At 38.0% G+C, this 20,747-nt stretch overlaps 1 protein-coding gene across 5 annotated transcripts in view; it reads right to left on the bottom strand.

The window, feature by feature from the left end:
* The window catches only part of GSTCD (glutathione S-transferase C-terminal domain containing), a 137,984-nt gene that overhangs the window by 98,048 nt on the left and 19,189 nt on the right, over positions 1 to 20,747 (bottom strand). For all 5 annotated transcript variants that reach the window (XM_054029457.1, XM_054029462.1, XM_054029461.1 and 2 more), the window contains 3 exons: positions 16,783 to 17,262; positions 7,193 to 7,447; positions 5,948 to 6,041 (listed from right to left, as the gene is read on the bottom strand). In XM_054029457.1, coding sequence (XP_053885432.1) covers positions 5,948 to 6,041; positions 7,193 to 7,447; positions 16,783 to 17,262 — 829 coding nt within the window. The remainder of the gene's footprint in view (positions 1 to 5,947; positions 6,042 to 7,192; positions 7,448 to 16,782; positions 17,263 to 20,747) is intronic.

Raw genomic sequence — 20,747 nt, 5'->3', positions numbered from 1 at the left:
TAATTAACTTCTCTTCTTCCTCTGCCTCACCAATAAGACAGAGGAAGGGCACAGTTTGGATGAAGAGCAAAAAAGCATTTAAATTATAAATTTTGCAATGTATGGACCATGTCTACTTTTATTTTACCACAGCAGGGTATCTGGTCTTCGGTGGGGTTTCTGGACACCACAGTAATATAAATATTTAATACAAAGAAATAATATGAAATAGTAAACAAGGAGTCAGCTTCCACTTTTCAAAATTCAGACCAAACATACTTAGGAGCCTAAATATGGATTTAAGAACCCAACTTAACCTCCCCATTTTTTAAAATGTTGGCCAATGCTTTTAGGTTCCAAAAATGGAGAACAGAAATAGTTTATAATGGCATATAAAGAAAAAGGAAAAGTTATATTTTATGAGTATTTTTCCACTGTTACTCCCTCATTTTAATTAGTGGACTGGGGAAGAAAAGCTGAATATTAAATAAATGATAGGTCAGGGAATACATAGTAACATTCACAAAAACTTTACAACAGACAAAGTTGTATGCTAAATTTTATTTTTATGGCAGACTTATAAATGTCTAAAAGCGTTACTATGACCATCACCTGCAAGTGCCATATTAATACATCTGATGAGTACCTTATTTACATGAAGTTGGAAATACTTAGCAAGGTTAGATATACAATACATGAAATATGAACAAATATTGTGATAATCTGTCATTGAGGAAAGCAGAGGTCAAAGATTCATAAATGTCACCAGGTTGCTACAATTGCTTTTGTGAAGTTAGTCCACATAACGTCAGGAATAAAAAGGAGTAGATCCAAAATTTAAAATATTACTTTACCTTGTTCTTAATAAAGTACCACTTTTGGAAATTGCATTCCAATTAAGAGTGATAAAGGCTTAATACATATTAACCTACCGGTAATTTTATTTTAGAAATATTATTTAACAATTGGATATATAATGTGAGTGAAATTCAAATCACAATACTACAATCTTTAGTTTTGCTAAAGTAAATAATCCCATTCAGAAAACACTGAATGAAATTCATTTCAACCTAAATAAAATGTACTAGTATTGCCATCATCAAAAGCTCTTTGCTGTAATAAGTAACTATGACAGCAAGGTGGTCCAATTAAACTTCTGTAGTGAAAAATGTATTTTATGAACTTCAATACGTTCACAACAGAATACAAAGTATTAATGTTTAATTTAAGATAGTTTAAAGCTAGTACCAAGTATATTTTTCATACTATTAAATGAAAATACTATTTGGCAGCAAATTAAATTAACTGTGGATAAAAACAAAGTGTATCTGAATTGAAATATTTGCTCCCGTTTCTTAATTTATATGAACATTAATAAAAGGAACTTTATTTACCAAATTACAGGAGTAATCTGTTTGAAAGCCACTTTATACAATAGAAATGCATTATTCAAACTCAGATTTAAAACCTTGTCACATCCAGTCACTTTGTTTTCCTACCATGTCAAGTAGGGTCTAATAATAAAATACTGAGAATTTATATAGCCCCAATCAGTCTCCATCAGTAAAAAAGCAGATGACATACAATGTAGTCACAGTCAGAACAGCAGAGCTGAACAGGTAGCTAAATCTAATTGAAAGGCAACACTAGTTCTCTAACCTATCTATTTTTTTCATCAGTATGGCTCCACTGTTCTGTACAGAAATCATAATCCATGGGGTCCCTCACCAAACTTGCTAAAGAAGGTAGAGTTGTTTTGGGAGGGAAGGGAGGCAGAAACCTCCCACTGCTGGCACACTTGGTGAGCTAGCTATGCCTTCCCTAAATAATATTTCCAAAGATGATACAAAACTAGAAATGTTGGGGTTTTTTTTTTTGCAAACTAGGATTGAATAAAACACTCATAACCATTGTGCAGATACCATTATTGTGACTATTTCAGCAAGCATGCCAGCAGGAAAAGGTATCCGCTTCAAAAAAAAAAAAAAAAACACCACTCTTCCTCCATTTAGCTATCTGACCCTCCAGACATTTTAAATCTGGCCCTCAAGCTCCCGGCAGGGAGTGGGGTCCGGGGCTTGACCCGCTCCGGCGCTCCAGCCAGGAGTGGGGTCTGGGGCTTGCCCCACTCCGCACAGCTCCCAGAAACAGTGGCATATCCTCTCCCTTCCAGCTCCTACGTGTAGGTGCAACCAAGGGGCTCTGCACGCTACCCCCACAGCTCCCATTGGCTGGGAACCATGGCCCATGGGAGCTGCACGGACAGCGCCTGTAGAGAGGGCGGCGTGCAGAGCCACTTGGCCGTGCCTCTTCGTAGAAGCTGGAGGGGGGACATGCCGCTGCTTCTGGGAGCTGCTTGAGGTAAGCGCCACCTGGAGTCTGCTCCCCCAACCTCCTCCTGCACCCCAACCCGCTGCCCCAGCCCTAATCCCCCTCCCTCCCGCCGAACACCTCGGTCCCAGCCCGGAGCACCCGCAACCCCTCATCCCCAGCCGGAGCCCTCACACACACACCCCGCACCCCAACTCCCAATTTTGTGAGCATTCATGGCCCGCCATACAATTTCCATACTCAGATGTGGCCCTTGGGCCAAAAAGTTTGCCCACCCCTGATTTAGCTGGATGGGCAGGATACTCTGTGAATTATGACTTTTTCCCCCCCCAGAGAACTGGATGCAGCACAAGAGAAACTTCCAAAAAATAATGGCCCTTATGAATCATCTCTTCAGACATTTTCCTATCCAAAAGAAGGAATCAGCCACCTAGATACAGTGCGAATGGAAACTGCCAGCCCAATATTCAAAGACAGGAAGGAAACAAAAAAATCAATTTGACTTTCACAAATGTTAGAATATTTTAATATAACTTTTACCTGTCACCTTTATGCAATTTATCAGCCAAACTAGAAAATTATTTTAACACAAGAGCTCTAGCCACCATTGACAAGAAGTCTGAAACAGCATTGTGTAATGCTGACAGATCCTATCTAAAAGGTTATTTTTCCTTCAAATATTAAAAGAAACTGGGCAACAATAATGCAAGCAGTTGCGTAACTTTCCAGTAAGAGAATTTCTCAGCAGGAAACCAGAAACAGAAAGTCAGTCTTAGGAAGACAGATATATTAAATTATAAACCATAAATCTATTCATGGAGCAGCTAAGGGCTGTCAGGACTTTGAGGACCGCACCTACATCAAACACAGGTGCCACCAATTTCTGAACTGAAGGGCATCACAAAATAATATTACATGGCAAGAGATCTTATTTCTATGGAAAGAGGAAATGTGTGTGTATACGTCCTTATGGGTCTTAAGTGGATTGACTTTGTTATTTCAGTGTGCTGGCCAACCAGTTTCTAAGATAATGTTTGTGCTTTTCAAAAAAAAAAAAAAGAAAAAGAAAGCAAACCATTCCCACTTTTGCAGAGAGATGTTACTTTTCACTAGCTTCCTGGAGGTTGGTAGTATATGTAGGACTTAAGAGAAACTCTATTATACAAGTTGTATTTCTCAGCAGTCAAACCGCCCATGAAAAGGACAAAAGTACTTCAGGACCAGTGACCTGTTTTTAAGTGCTCTCTGCCTACACAGAATCCATGGACAGCAGACTGCCAACGTCCTAGCGAGGCAGGGGTGCGGCAGCACTCCCAGCACCCGGAGTTCCAGCACCTATGTAGCAAGGTAAAAGGTCAGGAAAAGGCCAAAATTATCATCATGATCCCAACAGTCTGTTTAGAAAAGCTCACATAAAAACAGAAGCACTACACTGGCATTAAGATTCTAATATGCCCTTAGGCCATCATTTTTAGAGTACCTTCCCTGAGAACTCCCTGTTATCTGGATATGTATTTCTTCATTTTGCAGTTGTAAATCTGGAATAGGCATGTCCCAACATCTGTTTTATGACACCCTAATGCAATTCCCATTCAGAATCCAGATGTTCTGGAAATGTCTGCTCAGGAAACCAGCCTGTAAATTGGAATCTCAAAAACAACCATTGCCAACAGGGTAGTGGTGTGAATACAAAAATTCCAGAGGTTACTAACCGATATGAACAGACAGAACCTGCTACCTGTATCAGTTGATATAGAACAAGTCCATGACATCACCTGCAAGCCTGTAAGTGAACTAGATTCCCACAAAAATTCCCTGCAATTCCAACAGCTTTATGAATAGTTTATGGTAAGTTTGTAACCATAAACTAGGGGGAGGGATAGCTCAGTGGTTTGAGCATTGGCCTACTAAAGCCAGGGTTGTGAGTTCAATCCTTGAGGGAGCCATTTGGGGATTTAATTAGGGATTGGTCCTGCTTTGAGCAAGGGATTGGACTAGATGACCTCCTGAGGTCCCTTCCAACCATGATATTCTATGAACCATTTGGAAGACAGTGGATAGTAGATGAGATGCCAGCAAAATGTCACCATGACTTCTAACATTATGAACTGTTTTAGTGCACTCCTGCAAACACATTGTATCCTTCTGGCCACTGGGTTAAGCAATCTAGATAAAAAAAATAGGTACATAAAATAACGTATCAGTTGGAGACATGATGTCGTACATCTCAGAAAGGATAGGATGACAATTATGTTCCTGTTCTGAATTCAAAGACCCAGTTGCCAAAAAGCACAAGTCTTTCCTTCTAGAAAACACTAGTCCAACACTAGCAGTTCATTTTTTTGTGGTTGAAAGCAAGACCTAGATTTTTTTTTTTTTTTTTAAGATTTGGTGGGCATTTTCTGTTGGCACTGCCTAATTTTCTCTGGCCTTGCCCAAAACTGAAGCCGTGCCAATTTAACTAGGAAGCCACCACAACTATACATTTAATGAAGATGTACAGCAAGTTCTTGAGAGCACACAGAACACTTTAAACTGACAGATTCTTCCTGCTGTTGAGAGTCTGGGGAACTTCCTCTGGGATTACATCACAGGGACATCAGAGAACATAAATCTTTTCAATCTATTCCTGTATCCAGTCCATAGCTTGCATTTAAAGCAATTGGAAATTATTCCATTTTATGTGGCAATTAAGGTTTCTAAAATTTAAGATAAAACTCAGAAGTTCAGGGGCGTTTTGTGGACCAGGAAATATTAGGATTAATGCTTTAAGAGAGGCTGAATTACACTTCTGTCCACTCCCCCTCCAGTGGAGGTTTGGCAGTTTACTTTTTACTTTCTTATTTTTAAAGCAGTGACGGTAAAACAATCGTGAAGAATTACTTATCTATCTGAGGAAAATTTGTCTTAGCCACAGCGCACAGGAGGAAAAGGAAAATAGATAGCAATGATTTTTGTGAAACAACGCTATGGCTGGCAGGCTGAGGAGTTCTCTCCTGTGAAGGAAAAAAAGTCTGAATCCTTGAAGAAAACACATTTGTAGTCTGAGTAACTAGACGCCTCAAGAGGTTCCAAACACATTTGTCAAGGCTCTGAGAAGAGATCATTTTCTGAAATACTGCTGAGGCATGAACCAGACAAAAACATTCAGAGTCCCAGGAGAATTCAGTATGCAGGTATTTGAGCTCACAGGAATTTATAGATGCGAATAAGAATTAAAGGGCCCAATGGTGCACGGAACTGTACACATGAAAAAAAACCTACCAACTCTTCTATGAAGTCAGAGAACACAACCTAATGTGCTGGAGGAGTGGAAGAGGAAATCGTAAACCTACACAAGACAAAAATCATGTAAAGTTTCCAAGTCTAGTTAATGTAAGATTTTTTTTGCAAGTGACTAGAATCTGCTGATGCTTCAGGGGGAGTGTATAATTCATAACAATACTCACAATACTGATTAGTATGCCATCACGAAGTTGCAGTGGAAAATGTAACATTGGACATGAAGGAAAAAAAACAACATACATTCAAGTACTGTACACTTCCATTGTTCCTACAAAATCATTATGTAGTTTTATTAGAAGAAATATATTTTTATACAAATAGCTTGAAGAAAATACAAAAAGAAAGACCCTACCTTCTCCAGGACTGACTGCTGCTGGTAGACTGTTCCAATCTAGGGTCCACCTAGGGCAGGGATGAGGAGAAAACTTTGCTTCAATACCGCTTTCCTGTGGGTAAGAAAAAAACTGATCTCTCAAAGACAGATTCAAACAGGCCTTATGGTTTAAGCCTATGCCCACTGAAGTCAGTAGCAAAGTTCCCATCGACTTTAATGGCGCAGGATCAGGCTCTAAGATCCCTTAGCTACATGGTTGGACTACTGCCATTCCATTCCATACAGTTATATTTTCTTTGGCTTTCATCTTCCTGTATCTTTTATGCAGAAATGAATGGAGATTTTTACATTTTCTTTGGGTCTCCAGGTACTCATAGCTCTGAACAAACAACTGAAAAAATCATAGAAGACAGAATATTAAAACGAAATACCAAAGCAGCATTTTATTTTTGGTTCTATAACAGCCTAATTTTTTTTTTGTTTCATAATATATATATATATATGCCAATACCAACGTGTACTTTAATAATTTTAACATCTAGTTTCCTCCGGTCATAAACTTTATCATTTTTTATTCAGAAGTTAAATAACAAAAATATATTGTGGCAAACCCAGGACAAACAGCTACAAGGGGAGGGGGGTAGTAATCAGTCCCTGGGGGTTAAAAAGGCCTCTCCCAAGCCACTGAAGAGAGAGAACCATGGGGAAATAAGGTTCAGCTGGGCAAGGGGTTACTAGGGAAGTAATTAGGTTCAGCTGGCTCCAACTGCTTGGGACCTTTTTAAACCCTCCCTGGCATGGAAAGGGGGGGGGGGGAGAGAGTGAGAGAACCAGGGAAGCTGCCAGTAAGTTAGGAGCAGCAAGGCTCTGAACCCTTCCAGCAAGGAGGGCCGCACTCTGTCCCCAGAAGGAAAGATAAACAACCACAAGGGACTGACTGAGGGAAGGAACAGCCAGACCCTGTGCTACCTACAAGGATTTGCTTTGCCCAAGCCTGGGTCTCCAAGGCTAAAAAGGACTGAGCCTGCTGAGGAGAAGAAGGTACTTTGCCACAATATATAAATAAAAAAATATAGCTCAATAGTTCTCCGAGAGAAGTCAGAATATACAGGTAGCCCTTAATGAACTGATGAAGGCTTCCAATGGTGTTTTCCAAGCACTTCTAATCAGTTACTATTTAGAGATCTGTACTATCCTAAACTCAGGCAAAACTATAATAATGATTATTATTATTGAAAATAATAAATGAAAATGCTGAATTACCATTAACTTTGTCATGGTTGGCCTTGGACCGCCTATAAACTGATAATCTTCATGTTCTTCCTCTAAGTCATCAGGAATTGTATAGAAGTCTCTCAGCTGCTCATCTGGGAAAGACGGCAAATCTGGAAATTGGAGAAACAGCATATTGCACTTGGCAGCAGCACTCTTTACTCCAAGCACTTCCTGAACTCTGTTGTACCAACTGGATATCAGAGGCAAATCTAATAGCTTTTTGTTGTGTTTCTTGATGAAAACCTAGACAATAAAGCAAAAACCTTACTTAGTACTGCAATTTTTTGCATTCAATCCACAGAAGAAAAGAGCTGTACTATAGAGCAAAGCTCTGCTCCTCCCTTTCCCCCAACATGTTATGGATGCTGGTGGACAGATGGATGGGGCAGAAGCTGACTTCACACTACCTGGAAGCCTCCCTTCCCCCAAAATCTGGAATATTTGCAGACCGATTCTGTAACACCTTTGTGTTGCCCAAATACTGGATCATAATTATGAGTCTGGCCCCTGGGAGTCTTCCTACTATAACAGTTATAACTTTGGTTTGTAATGATGTTTCTGCTTTAAAAGGGTGCAGAAGAAGAATCCAGGATTAAATAGTGAAAAGTAAAGTATGAATGGTCAACCAAAATACCTGTTTGGACCAAGTAGTCACTTGGTTATTCCAAAAAGCAGAAGAAAGCTGGAGGAAACAAAGTTGAGTATGGTTCACCATAATTAATTCTGGTTCATATTTTAACTGATTTTGAAAGGAAAACGGGCTTCAAAATACCTAAGATACATAGTTAAAATAGATATAGTTGTATTTTGTTATTTATATAGCACTCAAAGTGTGCTAGCCATTTTACAGACAATATTTCAACTCTGAAGGCTTACTTGACAGAGCCATTTCTAAGTGGTAGAAAGGAAATCTTGCATTCTCTCCTGCTGACTTGGAGATGTGGTGTGCAAGTATTTAAATTGAAATAGGGCAATTTATTTCAGTCTTAGTTTTCAGTGGTTATAGATGGCCTAAAATGAGAACCAATTAGCTTACATCTCTCCTTACTAGGGTGACCAGATGTCCCGTTTTTATAGGGACAGTCCCGTTTATGGGGACTTTTTCTTATATAGGCGCCTATTACACCCCACCCCGTCCTGTTTTTTCACAGTTGCTATCTGGTCAGCCTACTCCTTACACATATGATTCAGATAGTGCCAATGGGAATTAAATGCATAGGATGGATTACATAGGATAAGGTCACAGTGAATAAACTCTTGGGAGAATTTACTGTGAGTGTAAATAACAAGGAAGGGTTTAATGCCAAAATCAGACAAAAGACCTTGTCGTATTTGGAACTGGCTGTATCTGGATTTTTAAATTACTAGTCTGTAATTTTTATTTTGCACCATCATCAAATAATCTGTATTGAAACAATCTGTTCATTTTAAATTGATTTTAAAATGATGGGGCAGCAATGGATATAGGATTTTGCAAAGTCAGTTGGTAGGACCGAAATGCAAATAAGTAATATTATGTAAGACTGTTCATTAATTGCAGTTAACTCATGCGATTAACTCAAAAAAATTAATCGCAGTTTTAATCGCATTGTTAAACAATAGAATATCAATTGAAATTTTAATATTTTTGGATGTTTTTCTACATTTTCAAACATTGATTTAAATTACAACACAGAATACAAAGTGTACACTGATCACTTTATATTATTTTTATTACAAATATTTGCACTGTAAAAATGATAAACAAAAGAAACAGTACTTTTCAATTCACCTCATACAAGTACTGTAGTGCAATCTCTATCATGAAAGTGCAACTTACAAATGTAGATTTTTTTTTTTTGGTTACATAACTGCACTCTAAAACAGAACAATGCAAAACTTTAGTCTACAAGTCCACTCAGTCCTACTTCTCGTTCAGCCAATCACTAAGACAAACAAGTTTGTTTACATTAACAGGAGATAATGCTGCCCACTTTTTATTTATGTCACTAGAAAGTGAGAACAGGCGTTCACAAGGGACTTTTGTAGCCGGCATTGCAAGGTATTTACATGCCAGTTATGCTAAACATTTGTATGCCCCTTTATGCTTCAGCCACCATTCCAGAGGACATCCTTCCATGCTGATGACGCTCACTAAAAAAATAATGCGTTAATTAAATTTGTGACTGAACTCCTGAGGGGAAAATGGTATGTCTGCAGCTCTATTTTACCCACATTCTGCCATATATTTCATGTTATAGTAGTCTAGGATGATGACTCAGCACATGTTCATTTTAAGAACACTTTCGCTACAGATTTGACAAAACGCAACAAAGGTACCAACATGAGATTTCTAAAGATAGCTATAGCACTCGACCCAAGGTTTAAGAATCTGAAGTGCCTTCCAAAATCTTAGAAGAATGAGGTGCGAAGCATGTTTTCAGAAGTCTTAAAAGAGCAACACTCATATATGGAAACTACAGAACCCGAACCACCAAAAAAGAAAATCATTGCTTTGGATGGTTATGGAGCAGAAACAGTCATCAGCATGGATGCATGTCCTCCAGAACGGAGGAACATAGGAATCTTTAGCACATCTGGCATGTAAACATCTTGCGACTCCGGTTACTACAGTGCTGTGAGAACACCTGTTCTCACTTTTAGGTGACATTGTGAACAAAAAGTGGGCAGCATTATCTGGTGCAAATGTAAACAAACTTGTTTGAGCAATTGGCTGAACAAGAAATAGGACTGAGTGGACTTGTGGTCTCTAAAGTTTTACATGGTTTTATTTTTGAATGCAGTTATTTTTTTGTACATAATTCTACATTTGTAAGTTCAACTTTCATGATAAAGAGACTGCACTACAGTATTTGTATTAGTGAACTGAAAAATATTATTTCTTTTGTTTTTTACAGTGCAAATATTTGTAATAAATAAATATAAAGTGATCACTGTACATTGTATTGTGTTATAATTGAAACAAATATATTTGAAAATGTAAAAAACATCAAAAAAATTAAATAAATGGTATTCTATTGTTTAATATCGCGCAATTACATTTTTTAATCGTGCGATTACTTTTTTTAATCACTTGACAACCCTAATATTAATTCCTACATCATTAAGACAGAAAGTGAATTTCAGAACATCTATGCTTTCTACAAGCAATAATCTTCGAGATTTTGGCCATTTTGCAGAGAGATCAATTATATCAGTTTGTTGGTGTCACGCATCCTTCTCTTGCCTCCTACCATCCTTGGTTCTCTCCACACTGACACATTGTGCCCCCTTTCTACTTTCTCCTAGTCTTTATTTACCCCTCAGTTTTCTTCCTTCCACATCTCATTGTTTTCTGCTACTTCCCTGAGCAGACAAAGGGACTAGATTTTTTTTTTCCCCCTCCATAAAAATTGAAGTTCTAGAGAACAAAATATCAGCCACCAGGAAAAAGTAATGATTCACTGAGCGGCCATAACTGCTCCCCCTTGATCCCGCAGAGCCCTAGAACCTGCTACTCTACTCCACCACTGCAGTACCTCCAATTCTACCCTCTTCTCCTCTGGATCTGCCACCAGTCTGCTCTATTACTGCCAAACTTTGTCTTCTTGCAGCTGCAGCAATGAGAAAAAGGAGACTATAGCAGAGAAGATAAAGAATATTTAAAAAAAAAATAAGCTTAACCAAAACAACATTATCTACAGAGATGTCAGAGTGTTTGGGCTTTTTTTTTTTTTTTAAAGCAGTGAGATGTAAAATAGCTTTCCTTCAGAAAATATTCCTCGATTTAAAATTTTTTTAAAAAAGTTCAGGAAAACAAAACCTTGAGCTATGACTTTCATTCTATAAAACTTTAGGGTACAATCATTTAATAGTTCTAAAGAAAATGAAGTTGAATGGTAGACAAACTTTTCTCAAGCTATTTGAGTTAGATCAACAACTTGGCAGATGTTGGAAAAAAAATGGAAATGTAACAATGGAAATGCCTCTCTGACAGTGTTTTTATATATTTAAATGAATCTATTTTTCCAAGTCTTTCTCTCTACAAGATGTCTTACTATTCTAGCCCTTCTTGTAAATTAGATTAGCCAAATTAGGAGGTCATTGGCCTGTGAGATACTATGCATTGTTGCCATGGAAATGATTATGCTACAAAACAGAAGACCGTAAATTATGATTGTAAACAAAAGCAGAAAAGAAATAACATGCAAGAAATAGAGCGTATGTGTGTGTTTTGGATGCAGGAATTGGTAAAGGACACTTACCAAATGCTCAAAAAAAACATACAGTTTACCTGTGTTTTTTGTACTGTTCTTACAAATTAATCATAAGTAATTAGTAATAACTAGAGTGCAAAGACAAGACTAAAAAGTATCAAGATATTTAATTAAATATTAAAATATGTCCACGTATTTAGAACATGTGTAGGAAAAGATTTACTTCACTGAGGAAATTGTCTTTAGAAAACCATTCCAACATGTGCTTTTCTACTTGACAATAAGAGTTGAATTATGTGTGTTTCTCTCCCAGATCAAAAACAATACACCTCTACCCCGATATAACGCTGTCCTCGGGAGCCAAAAATTTTTACCGCGTTATAGGTGAAACCGCATTATAATTGAACTTGCTTTGATCCACCGGAGTGCGCAGCCCCGCCCTGGAGCACTGCTTTACTGCATTATATCCAAATTCGTATTACATCGGGTCGCGTTATATCGGGGTAGAGGTGTACTTTTATTCTTCTTTTATTAAATTTAACAGCTACAATTAATAGAAAGAATAACTGCTAAATAAGGCTAAACTTGAGAAAACAGTATAAATGGAACAAGTATATTAAAAACAAGTCTTTGGCCTCATTATGTTTATATTGGTAATTAGTTATGACTTGTTAATATTTGCCATGTTGTACTTTTTAAACATGTACCCACTGAAGCTCTTTATTTAAAGGTAAAAATAATGATGAAGTGTAAAGAACTAGCAACTACAAAATCAATGACTGAAAAAGGTATAGTCTAAATGTGGTCTGGGTCACCCTGTTAGTGTAAGTGGTCAGATGCATTTTAAGATGGATGTTCAACTCTGCTGTTTCTGTCCACAATAGTGTAACAACTGGATTCAATACAATAGAGGGCTGGGCAAAACTGTGTTATAAGTTATCAAATATGGGTGATAGAGCAGTAGGAGACACAGCATAAACATCTGTAAGTAAAGTAGCCTCACCATGTTTCACCCCAGAGTTAGTTTTTTATTTAAATCATAAGCACCTGAAAACACAGTTTTAGATCATGATCTAAAAAAAGGCAACATAAATGCACAATATATAAAATGGAGCAGCAGCAAGATGCCCATCTCAGAGAACGGTGGTTTTGCTATGGCAGGTGTACTAGATCTATGTTAGGGTTGTTTGTTTGAGGTGGTTTTTTGTTTTGTTATTTTTGCCAAGAATTCTGGCCGCACCTTTAATTAAATGCAACTGTTCACACAGGACTCTCAAGCTGTACAAGGTTAAGGCTCCAAGGCCATACAGAAACAGCAAATAAACATATAACTTCTAGCAATACATATTGTAATTCTTCAGACAGGTTTTACTGGATTACTGAAATCCACAGAGCATCTGATCCAGAATCCTTCCCAGGCATGGCATCAATAAGTCAAACAATCATAAAAAATTATGCTAGGCTTATTTAGAAAAATGAATGAGGCTGGAAGGTCTGATCGTTGTTAAAATATTAAGAAAACATTTTGCTTTGTAGCTTTTATTGGTTGAAACAATCCTTATAAAGGTAATTGATAATCCTCAATTAACTATGGTTGCAAAACAAAAACAAAAAAACACTGACGTATTTCTAATCTGGAGTCTACTGTAAAATAACTTCTTCACAACTCAAAGGAACAACGTTACTGCTACTCTTGGGTGGAAAATTCTTGTGACAATGCACACAGTCATCTGGAGATTATGTTTTTACCAAGAAAAGCTATATAGTGGGTTTTACTGCACATACCAATGTGAGTAAGTGTTTTTCTTGATTTTGGAGATTACTTCTATGAACCTGATTGACAGTATATTCTCCCAGAACTGCTTTTGTTTTCAACCACCAGCAGAAAAATTAGCAAAATACAAACCCTAAACTCACACAGCTCTCCTTTTGGCAACAAACTCTGACAGGCATTCATTGACAGTTCAGATATCAAACTTTCCTGAAGCATAAATACTGAATATCACCAATGAAACAGATATCATTTCTATGTTCTTTCAAGTGCATTTTATAAGTGTGGAGATGCTACAATTCTCTCGTTTTCTCACCTCTGTCATTCAAGTGCATTCCCTGAAAATGAAATACAGGGTAAGTGCTGTGCTAGAATTACTCAGAGTAAAAATAAATGACGATATAAGACCTTTTGTGCAAAAAATAGAGAATAAATTTATGTCTAGAGTCAGCATATTATCTAATATTTTCCTGATGAAGAACAACTACTACAACTGCCAAATCACAGAGGGCATATGACGGATCAATAGGGGTGGACTACACTCACCCCTTGCACCCAAGACACTGCTAACATCTCACTATCCAAGGTGTCCCCACTGGGCACAAAGATGTCCACTTCCTTAACTCTGCCCATGTTTTTCTGTGCCCTCCTGCCCTGTGCCATCGTGCCACCCTACTCAACTATGTACAGTGAAAGAGGGATCTCTGCAATCAGTGGAGTTGGCACGATTTGTCTATAATAGAGCTGCTTCCATTCAACTCAATGGGCTGTTAAGCCTGAAGCCTCTTTGCATCTTGTCTACATGGGATTGTTTTGGCACCAGATAATTACACCAACATAGCTGCACCAATACAAACCCATAGTGTGGATGTGCTGCACTAGTGTAAAAAGTGACTTGCAGAGGTATGGTTTATCTTGGTTTCAATGGTAAAGCTAAACTGATGCAAAGAAATCCCAGCATAGACAATCTCTAAGTTTTAACCCCTCAAAATGATTGTCTCAGGACATCCTATATATAGACATCTTAGCAACAAGTGCTACAGTAGTGTACTTGTTGCAAAACCAATCTTGGACAGGTAATAAATCAGTGGCATCGCCACAACAGAGCCAAAGGAATATTTCCTCCGCCTCACAGGAAATGTACCAGGAAGTGCGAAATAATGATAGAAGAGTAAAAAAGAAAAATTAGGTATAAATTTTTTTTAAAGGAGAACAAACAATCTGGCCGTCAGAAGTCAAAATGAATCAGGTATTATAAAAGGAAATATTTAAAGACAAAAAAAATCTGAAAATTTAGCTCCAAGGAAATCAAGAAATTAGAGACTACTAGTGGTCAAACTTTAATACTAACTTCTGAGGAAGTTTGCCATTGGATGATACTTGAATAACACTTAAGTTTTGCTGTGTGAAAGGAAAGACAAGGTGCTATATCACTAAAATGCCATTGTCATCTCTGCATTCCTTTCCTTTCACTTCCTCCATAAAAAACCCTCTCACTTTTTTAAGAGACATTCGTTTTCTTTAAGACATGTCTACCCACATCCTGAAAAGATCACATAAAGATTCATGTTTCAGCTGAAAAATGTTTCAATTCAGGGTAACATTCATATAAACAAGAGAAACAACAAAACTGTATCAAAATCAAATTTTGCCTTGCCCCACCAATATGCTGTTGCCAGAATTAGCATGCAGGAAAATTACAGCTATGACTATCTCACTCCTACTTACTTTTGTTTTACCCACATTATAATGCACTTTCATTAAAAGAATGTCCATTAAAAAGCTGCCTAAGACATCTTGATTTTGGCTTCTCATCTTGTTAAATCATTCATTTTATAATTCTCCCCCCATTTATACTTTGGACTTAATGAGAACATACAGATTCCATTATCATAAAGTGGATGCATTCAACTTTAGTAAATATTCACACTGCTTAGGCTACAACTCAACCAGCTGATTAAAACTACTAAGTATTACCTTCCATTTATAGTAGGAAAAAGATTGAGTTTAAGGTCAGGTTTAACTAGCACATTTTAGTTAAGCCAGACCTAAACTTGACTACTTTTCCTAGGCAAGACAAACCCTACTAAAACACTTTGAAATTCTAACTATTTCTGGGGAATTGTCTCATAAGACTGTTCTGAATCTGATTACTGTCAGTAAAGATACCCACACGTCTCCTTCTGTCAATTGTGTCTGGTTTTAAAGACAGGAATTGTTTACTGTAGCTATGTAAAGATGAAGTTAGGTTTAAATGTTACAGCAGTGTAGAATCAGTTATTAACAAACATAAAATCTAGTTAGATTTATGGTAACTGTTTGGTGTAATGGATGAGAAAGATGTGTTTTGTTGAAAATAGAAGTATCTCCTGATTTGGAGGTATCCTCAGCGTGAGGGACAAAATTAAGATTATTTGAGCATATGAAGGTCCTGATCCCCAGATTAGACTCCTTTTATCTTCCATGTAGTGCTCTCACCTGCCACACCCCTCTGATTGGATCACAACTGATCCCCAGCCTGTTGCTTCCCCCTCTCCTCAGTACGCAACTTCAGGTATGGAAGAGGCTACTGTCTGGGATGTCACAGCTTTTTACCTGAGTGTCATGGAGCATCTCTGGCCCCATGACTCTGCAGGAACTCCCTGCCTCAGTTTCCTCCTCCCAAGGATTTTCTCTCTTTCCCGGCAGGTCATGTGGCTCAGTCCTTCAGCTGGGTCATTCTGACCTCAATTCTCTTTTGAGGTAGGAAGTCCAAATTAAGTCCCAACAAACGAAAGTACTTTCTCCCCACCTGGGCTCCTTTCTAGCCTGTCCCGGGCTCAGTTTCCAGGTTATCTTTAAAGTCTCTGGCTCTAGGATAGAGCCCTAACTCTCAGACTTCTTCCCTGGAGTTTCTAGCACCATCTCAGCGTCTCTGTGAGGCTCTGTGATAGACTCCTGAGTCCCAGACTCCTTCCCTGAAGTCCCCTCAGTCTACCGCAGACCCTCACCCAGAACCTTCCAAAGAAGCCTGCCAGCTCTCTGTGGTTCCTCCCAAGTTGAGCTTTCTTAACCCTCTTATGTGGCCTGGTGTCCATTAAGTATCACCTAAACCTCCTTAGTCCCACCCTCTCAGTCTGGGAAACAGCTAATTAATTATGGCATAAGTGAGGCTGGCCCCATCTCCCCTTAAAGGAGCCAGACACCAAGTGACACCGAGTTTCAAATGGCAGACATGACATGCTTTAGCAGACCCAGACAATTGTGAAGAGACACACAGCACAAAAATAAATGGCAAATGAAAGTGCTTGAAATAAGTATTAAAAGAAACACTTTTTTGAACATCCTGTCAACCAGAAGTATATGTCAGCACACTCTATTAGTAAATATATAGGATTCATCTGGCCCCTTACCAACAACTGTCTCATATATTTTACATTTTAGTATTGATATCGAAAACTCTTCATTCCCTGTGATACACATACAAACAATTAAGGGAAACTATTTTGTGCCGTGTAGGGTTACACAGTAAATACTTTGCTTGACTGTGTCTTATATCAAGTAGTTGTGTAACTTTTCAGACTCTAACAGATATGGACACTATTTATTAACTACAGAAGCTGTTTTCTTACCAAGAATTGATGGATGCATGGCAAAAGCACTACATCTGCCAGAGTGAAATAAAGCCCCTCAGCAAAAACATGCTCCAGAGGTGGGAGATCAGAGGTTTTTGTTTTCCTGATGTGCGAGGGCTCCCTGTTGGTTGTAGCAGGTATTTCCTGCACAACTAATTTTGAGAAAGCTACTTTCAGTTCCAAACTTGCACTTTCTTCTTGGTCTTTGATTTCCACTATTGTTCCTTCTTCTGGGCTAAGATTTTTTGTTGCTCTTTTAGCGAGGGCAGGTGCTGCAGTCTTATCACCTGCCTTTTGCTGTTGAAGTTTCTGCCTTCGGATTTTGTCATCATTGTGCACTCTGACAGGTTCTCCTAGCTTCTTCTCAAGAAGCAAAACCTCAGGTGGAATGGCCTGACACTGATCGGGAGACGCATTCAATAAGCTCTCAACAGCCTGAGGGATGCTGATCTCACAAAGTCTGGTCCATTGACTAACCTGTCATATAAACATAAACAAGCACAGTCTCATTAGAACTGTTTGGATTATAATGCAGACATTCAAAATTAAGGGCATGATTTAAATCCTGTAAAGAGCTTCCATGTAAAGCTGAAACTCCATCCTTAACATGCCACGCACACACCCCTTCCCATGTGTACTTGCAATGTCAGAAATTCAAGTTATATACACACACACACACACACACACACACACGCATGCTACATTGGTTTAGGTGAACAGCACGAAGTTTAAGCTCTCTGAATTTCCTTGCTTTTGTTAGTTTACATTAAACCCTTAATAGACTAATTTCCATTATAAGTCTGGAAACTAAATTTTATATATAAAAAGAATTAATGGTGGTCTGGTGTGGTATAAATGTCTTATCGGCATCAATTTGGGATGGCTGTATTATCCAGAAGAGATGAAGCCATGACTAAATTACATTGGTCATCTCAAATGAGTGCCAGTAAAAACGGAATATCGCACCATCAATGAATCCCACAAATGCCATTTATTTTACAGAAAATCTATTTCAGAAATGTTTTACACAATGTTGGGAATGCTTTTCTGCTTGTGATGGCAGAAATTTAAGAAATACGAGTCCAACTGTAATGATATCTTAACAAAATTCCAATTTTTCTAATTCTTTCCCCACTTTCCTCCATTATTTCTACTTAAGTTTTTTACAACTGTCTTTAAACTCAAACGTCTCCTCTTGTTTGATTTATTCACTGGTGCAATAATCCAGAATTTATGGCATCAAATACTCTTCTTTAGCAGAGTCTCTTAATTCACTCCTGTCACTCTTTCACCATTGCAACATCTCTCTACACACACACACACACACACAAAATTAGTTGCATAATCTCAGATTATAAACTCTTTTCATTGGGATGCTATGGATTTTCATGGAAATTGTTGCCCCAATGTATTTGTATTAGTCTGCAAACTACACACTTAAATGCTGCCCCTTTTTAGGAATCGCACCATATATCAAGCCAAAATTTGATCTTTACCTGTGTCCATGGTTTTTTTTTTTCCCCAAAATATCTCTAAATAATCTTATATCAGTGAAATCCAATTCTTACCTGTACTACAAGTGGAAAAAAAAAGTCCCTTAACACTTCAAATGACAGAACAAAAAGCTCTCCACATCCTTTGTTTATATATAAACACTGATAAGAGTACATATTCTTGAACTAGCAACAGTAATAATTAGAAAGTACAAGTTTATTATTAGTCAAATCTGCACCAAGTACTATGTTCAGTGGACAACTCCACTTCTTAGAATGGTTTACAGTAGCCCAATCTTGCCAGTACAATTTAGCTTGATCATTAGTTAAAGACCCTTTTTACAAGGCAACTATTTTTTGTTTGGTCTCTTGGGTTATTGCTTAAATTTCATAATTCCTTAAAATACCAAATTTTAGGAGTGTATGTAATTTAAAATGTATTAAAATTAAAGGTTAACAGAAATTATTGTTAAATACAAAAAACTTCTAAGATCCTAAATTATTAACTATATACATGGATAGACTTAAAAGATACAACTCCCCTAACTACCTCCACTCACCATATTTTAGCATCATCTAGCGGGCCAGATTTACCATTATATTACTCTAGTTTTACACAATTATAATGGCATTTCAAAGGAACTATACCAATGTAAAAGGAGGATAAAATGTAGTAATGAATGGAATGAAGGGGCTTACCCATGGAAAGGTTTAACAAAATTGAGATCCAGGGAAAAAATTTCAAAAGCACCTAACTAACTTAGAAAAACCCGTCCCATTAATGAAATTTAAGACCCTAAGTACCTAAATGTATTCTGTAAATGGGACTTAGGCATTTTCAATAATTTTATCCCCAGTTTTGGGATTATAAATTTAAGATCTGATCCTTCATTCCTTGCAAACCCAAAATGGGTACTAACTTCAGTTTATACAGCCTCATTGATACCTATTGGCTTCAAAGAGAGTTTTGGATGTTCAGGGTATACAGGAGATCGGAACCTAATAGATTATGTGCTTGACGTATTTTATCTTTCTCAGGGCAAGGCCCTGCATATTCCACAGCCATTAAATTTATTGCAGAACTGCATTCTCATTAAAAAGAAATATCGTTTCCAGTCTTTATGGTTGTAGAGAAAACCTCTAAAATGTGCACCAAGTGTAAACCAATGTAGTGTCATCTATCTGGATCTGCCGAAAATCTGAAATAATAGTTTGAACATGAACTGTCCCATCCATCTAAAGCAGAACGCTAAGACTACACAATTACGTGGCTGCATAATCTGGCATTTTCCCAAGATGCTATGGAATTCAATATTTTGTTGCAGCCAGAAACCCAACATTTTGTTTACTTTTTGTCAAACTGTGCTACTGGGAACTGCTTGCAGCTGTTTATTGCCCTGCAGTTTTCCTCACGAGAAGAAATTAATTAGATTCGCGTATGCTCCCTGCAATGAATCCTGGACCTAGGCAGCAAGCAGGAGGCTGGTCCAGCGTGTAGCCGGGGAGTAGAGGAGACAGAAGCATAGGCTTGACCAAGGAAGGTGGAGAATAGCAGAGCAGCCACGGCCCTGATAAGCTGCTGAAGACCACTAAGAACTAAAAGGAGGATCTGTGCTGGACCATCTGGACAACATTATGGGAGCCAAAGGCAGAGCGTGGAGCTAGGGCACCTGGAGAGTGTACAATAATGAAAAACCCATCTTCAAAAATAATCAGGGGTGAAAATAAGCAACAATAAATTTTACATCAATGAGTATTTTCATAAGCAACAGTTGTATTTGTTGTTTTGGGGAATAGGAATGAAGGATATTTCATGGTGATAGAACAAATTAATGTCACAGAATTTGGTCCAGAGTAAATATGGCCATGGTGAAGCATTATTATACAATTAAACTTGAAAGAGCTCAGGTCACTGGATAGACCAGAACTAAAGGTTACCTTATGACAGAATATATGTAGGAACAGTTTAAGAAGGTATTATTTTTTAAAGTTGAGAACAAATAAGCAGATCTTTTAAATAAGATGGTGTAGACAAATAACATTCATATTGAAAAAGTAAATGAGTACACGGAATTTCTAAATGGCATTAAAGAGTTTCACAGCTTAGGGTACATCTACACTACAGGGGGAGTCGATTTAAGATAAGCAAATTCAGCTACGTGAATAGCGTAGCTGAATTCGACGTATCGCAGCTGACTTACCCCGTTGTGAGGACGGCGGCAAAATCGACTTCTGCGGCTTTCTGTCGACAGCGCTTACTACCACCTCCGCTGGTGGAGTAAGAGCGCCGATTCGGGGATCGATTGTCGCGTCCCAACGGGACGCGATAAATCGATCCCCGAGAGGTCGATTTCTACCCGCCGATTCAGGCGGGTAGTATAGACCTAGCCTTAGAGTACCTGACCTCCCTTTCTGGGATGTATGGAGTAGGCTCTTCATTGAACATGTTCTGCCCCCTACCTACATTAC

Source organism: Malaclemys terrapin, chromosome 5, assembly GCF_027887155.1.
Source record: "Malaclemys terrapin pileata isolate rMalTer1 chromosome 5, rMalTer1.hap1, whole genome shotgun sequence".
NCBI lineage: Eukaryota > Metazoa > Chordata > Testudines > Emydidae > Malaclemys > Malaclemys terrapin.
Note: the sequence above shows the minus strand (reverse complement) of the source record. Positions and strands in the feature narration are given on the sequence as shown.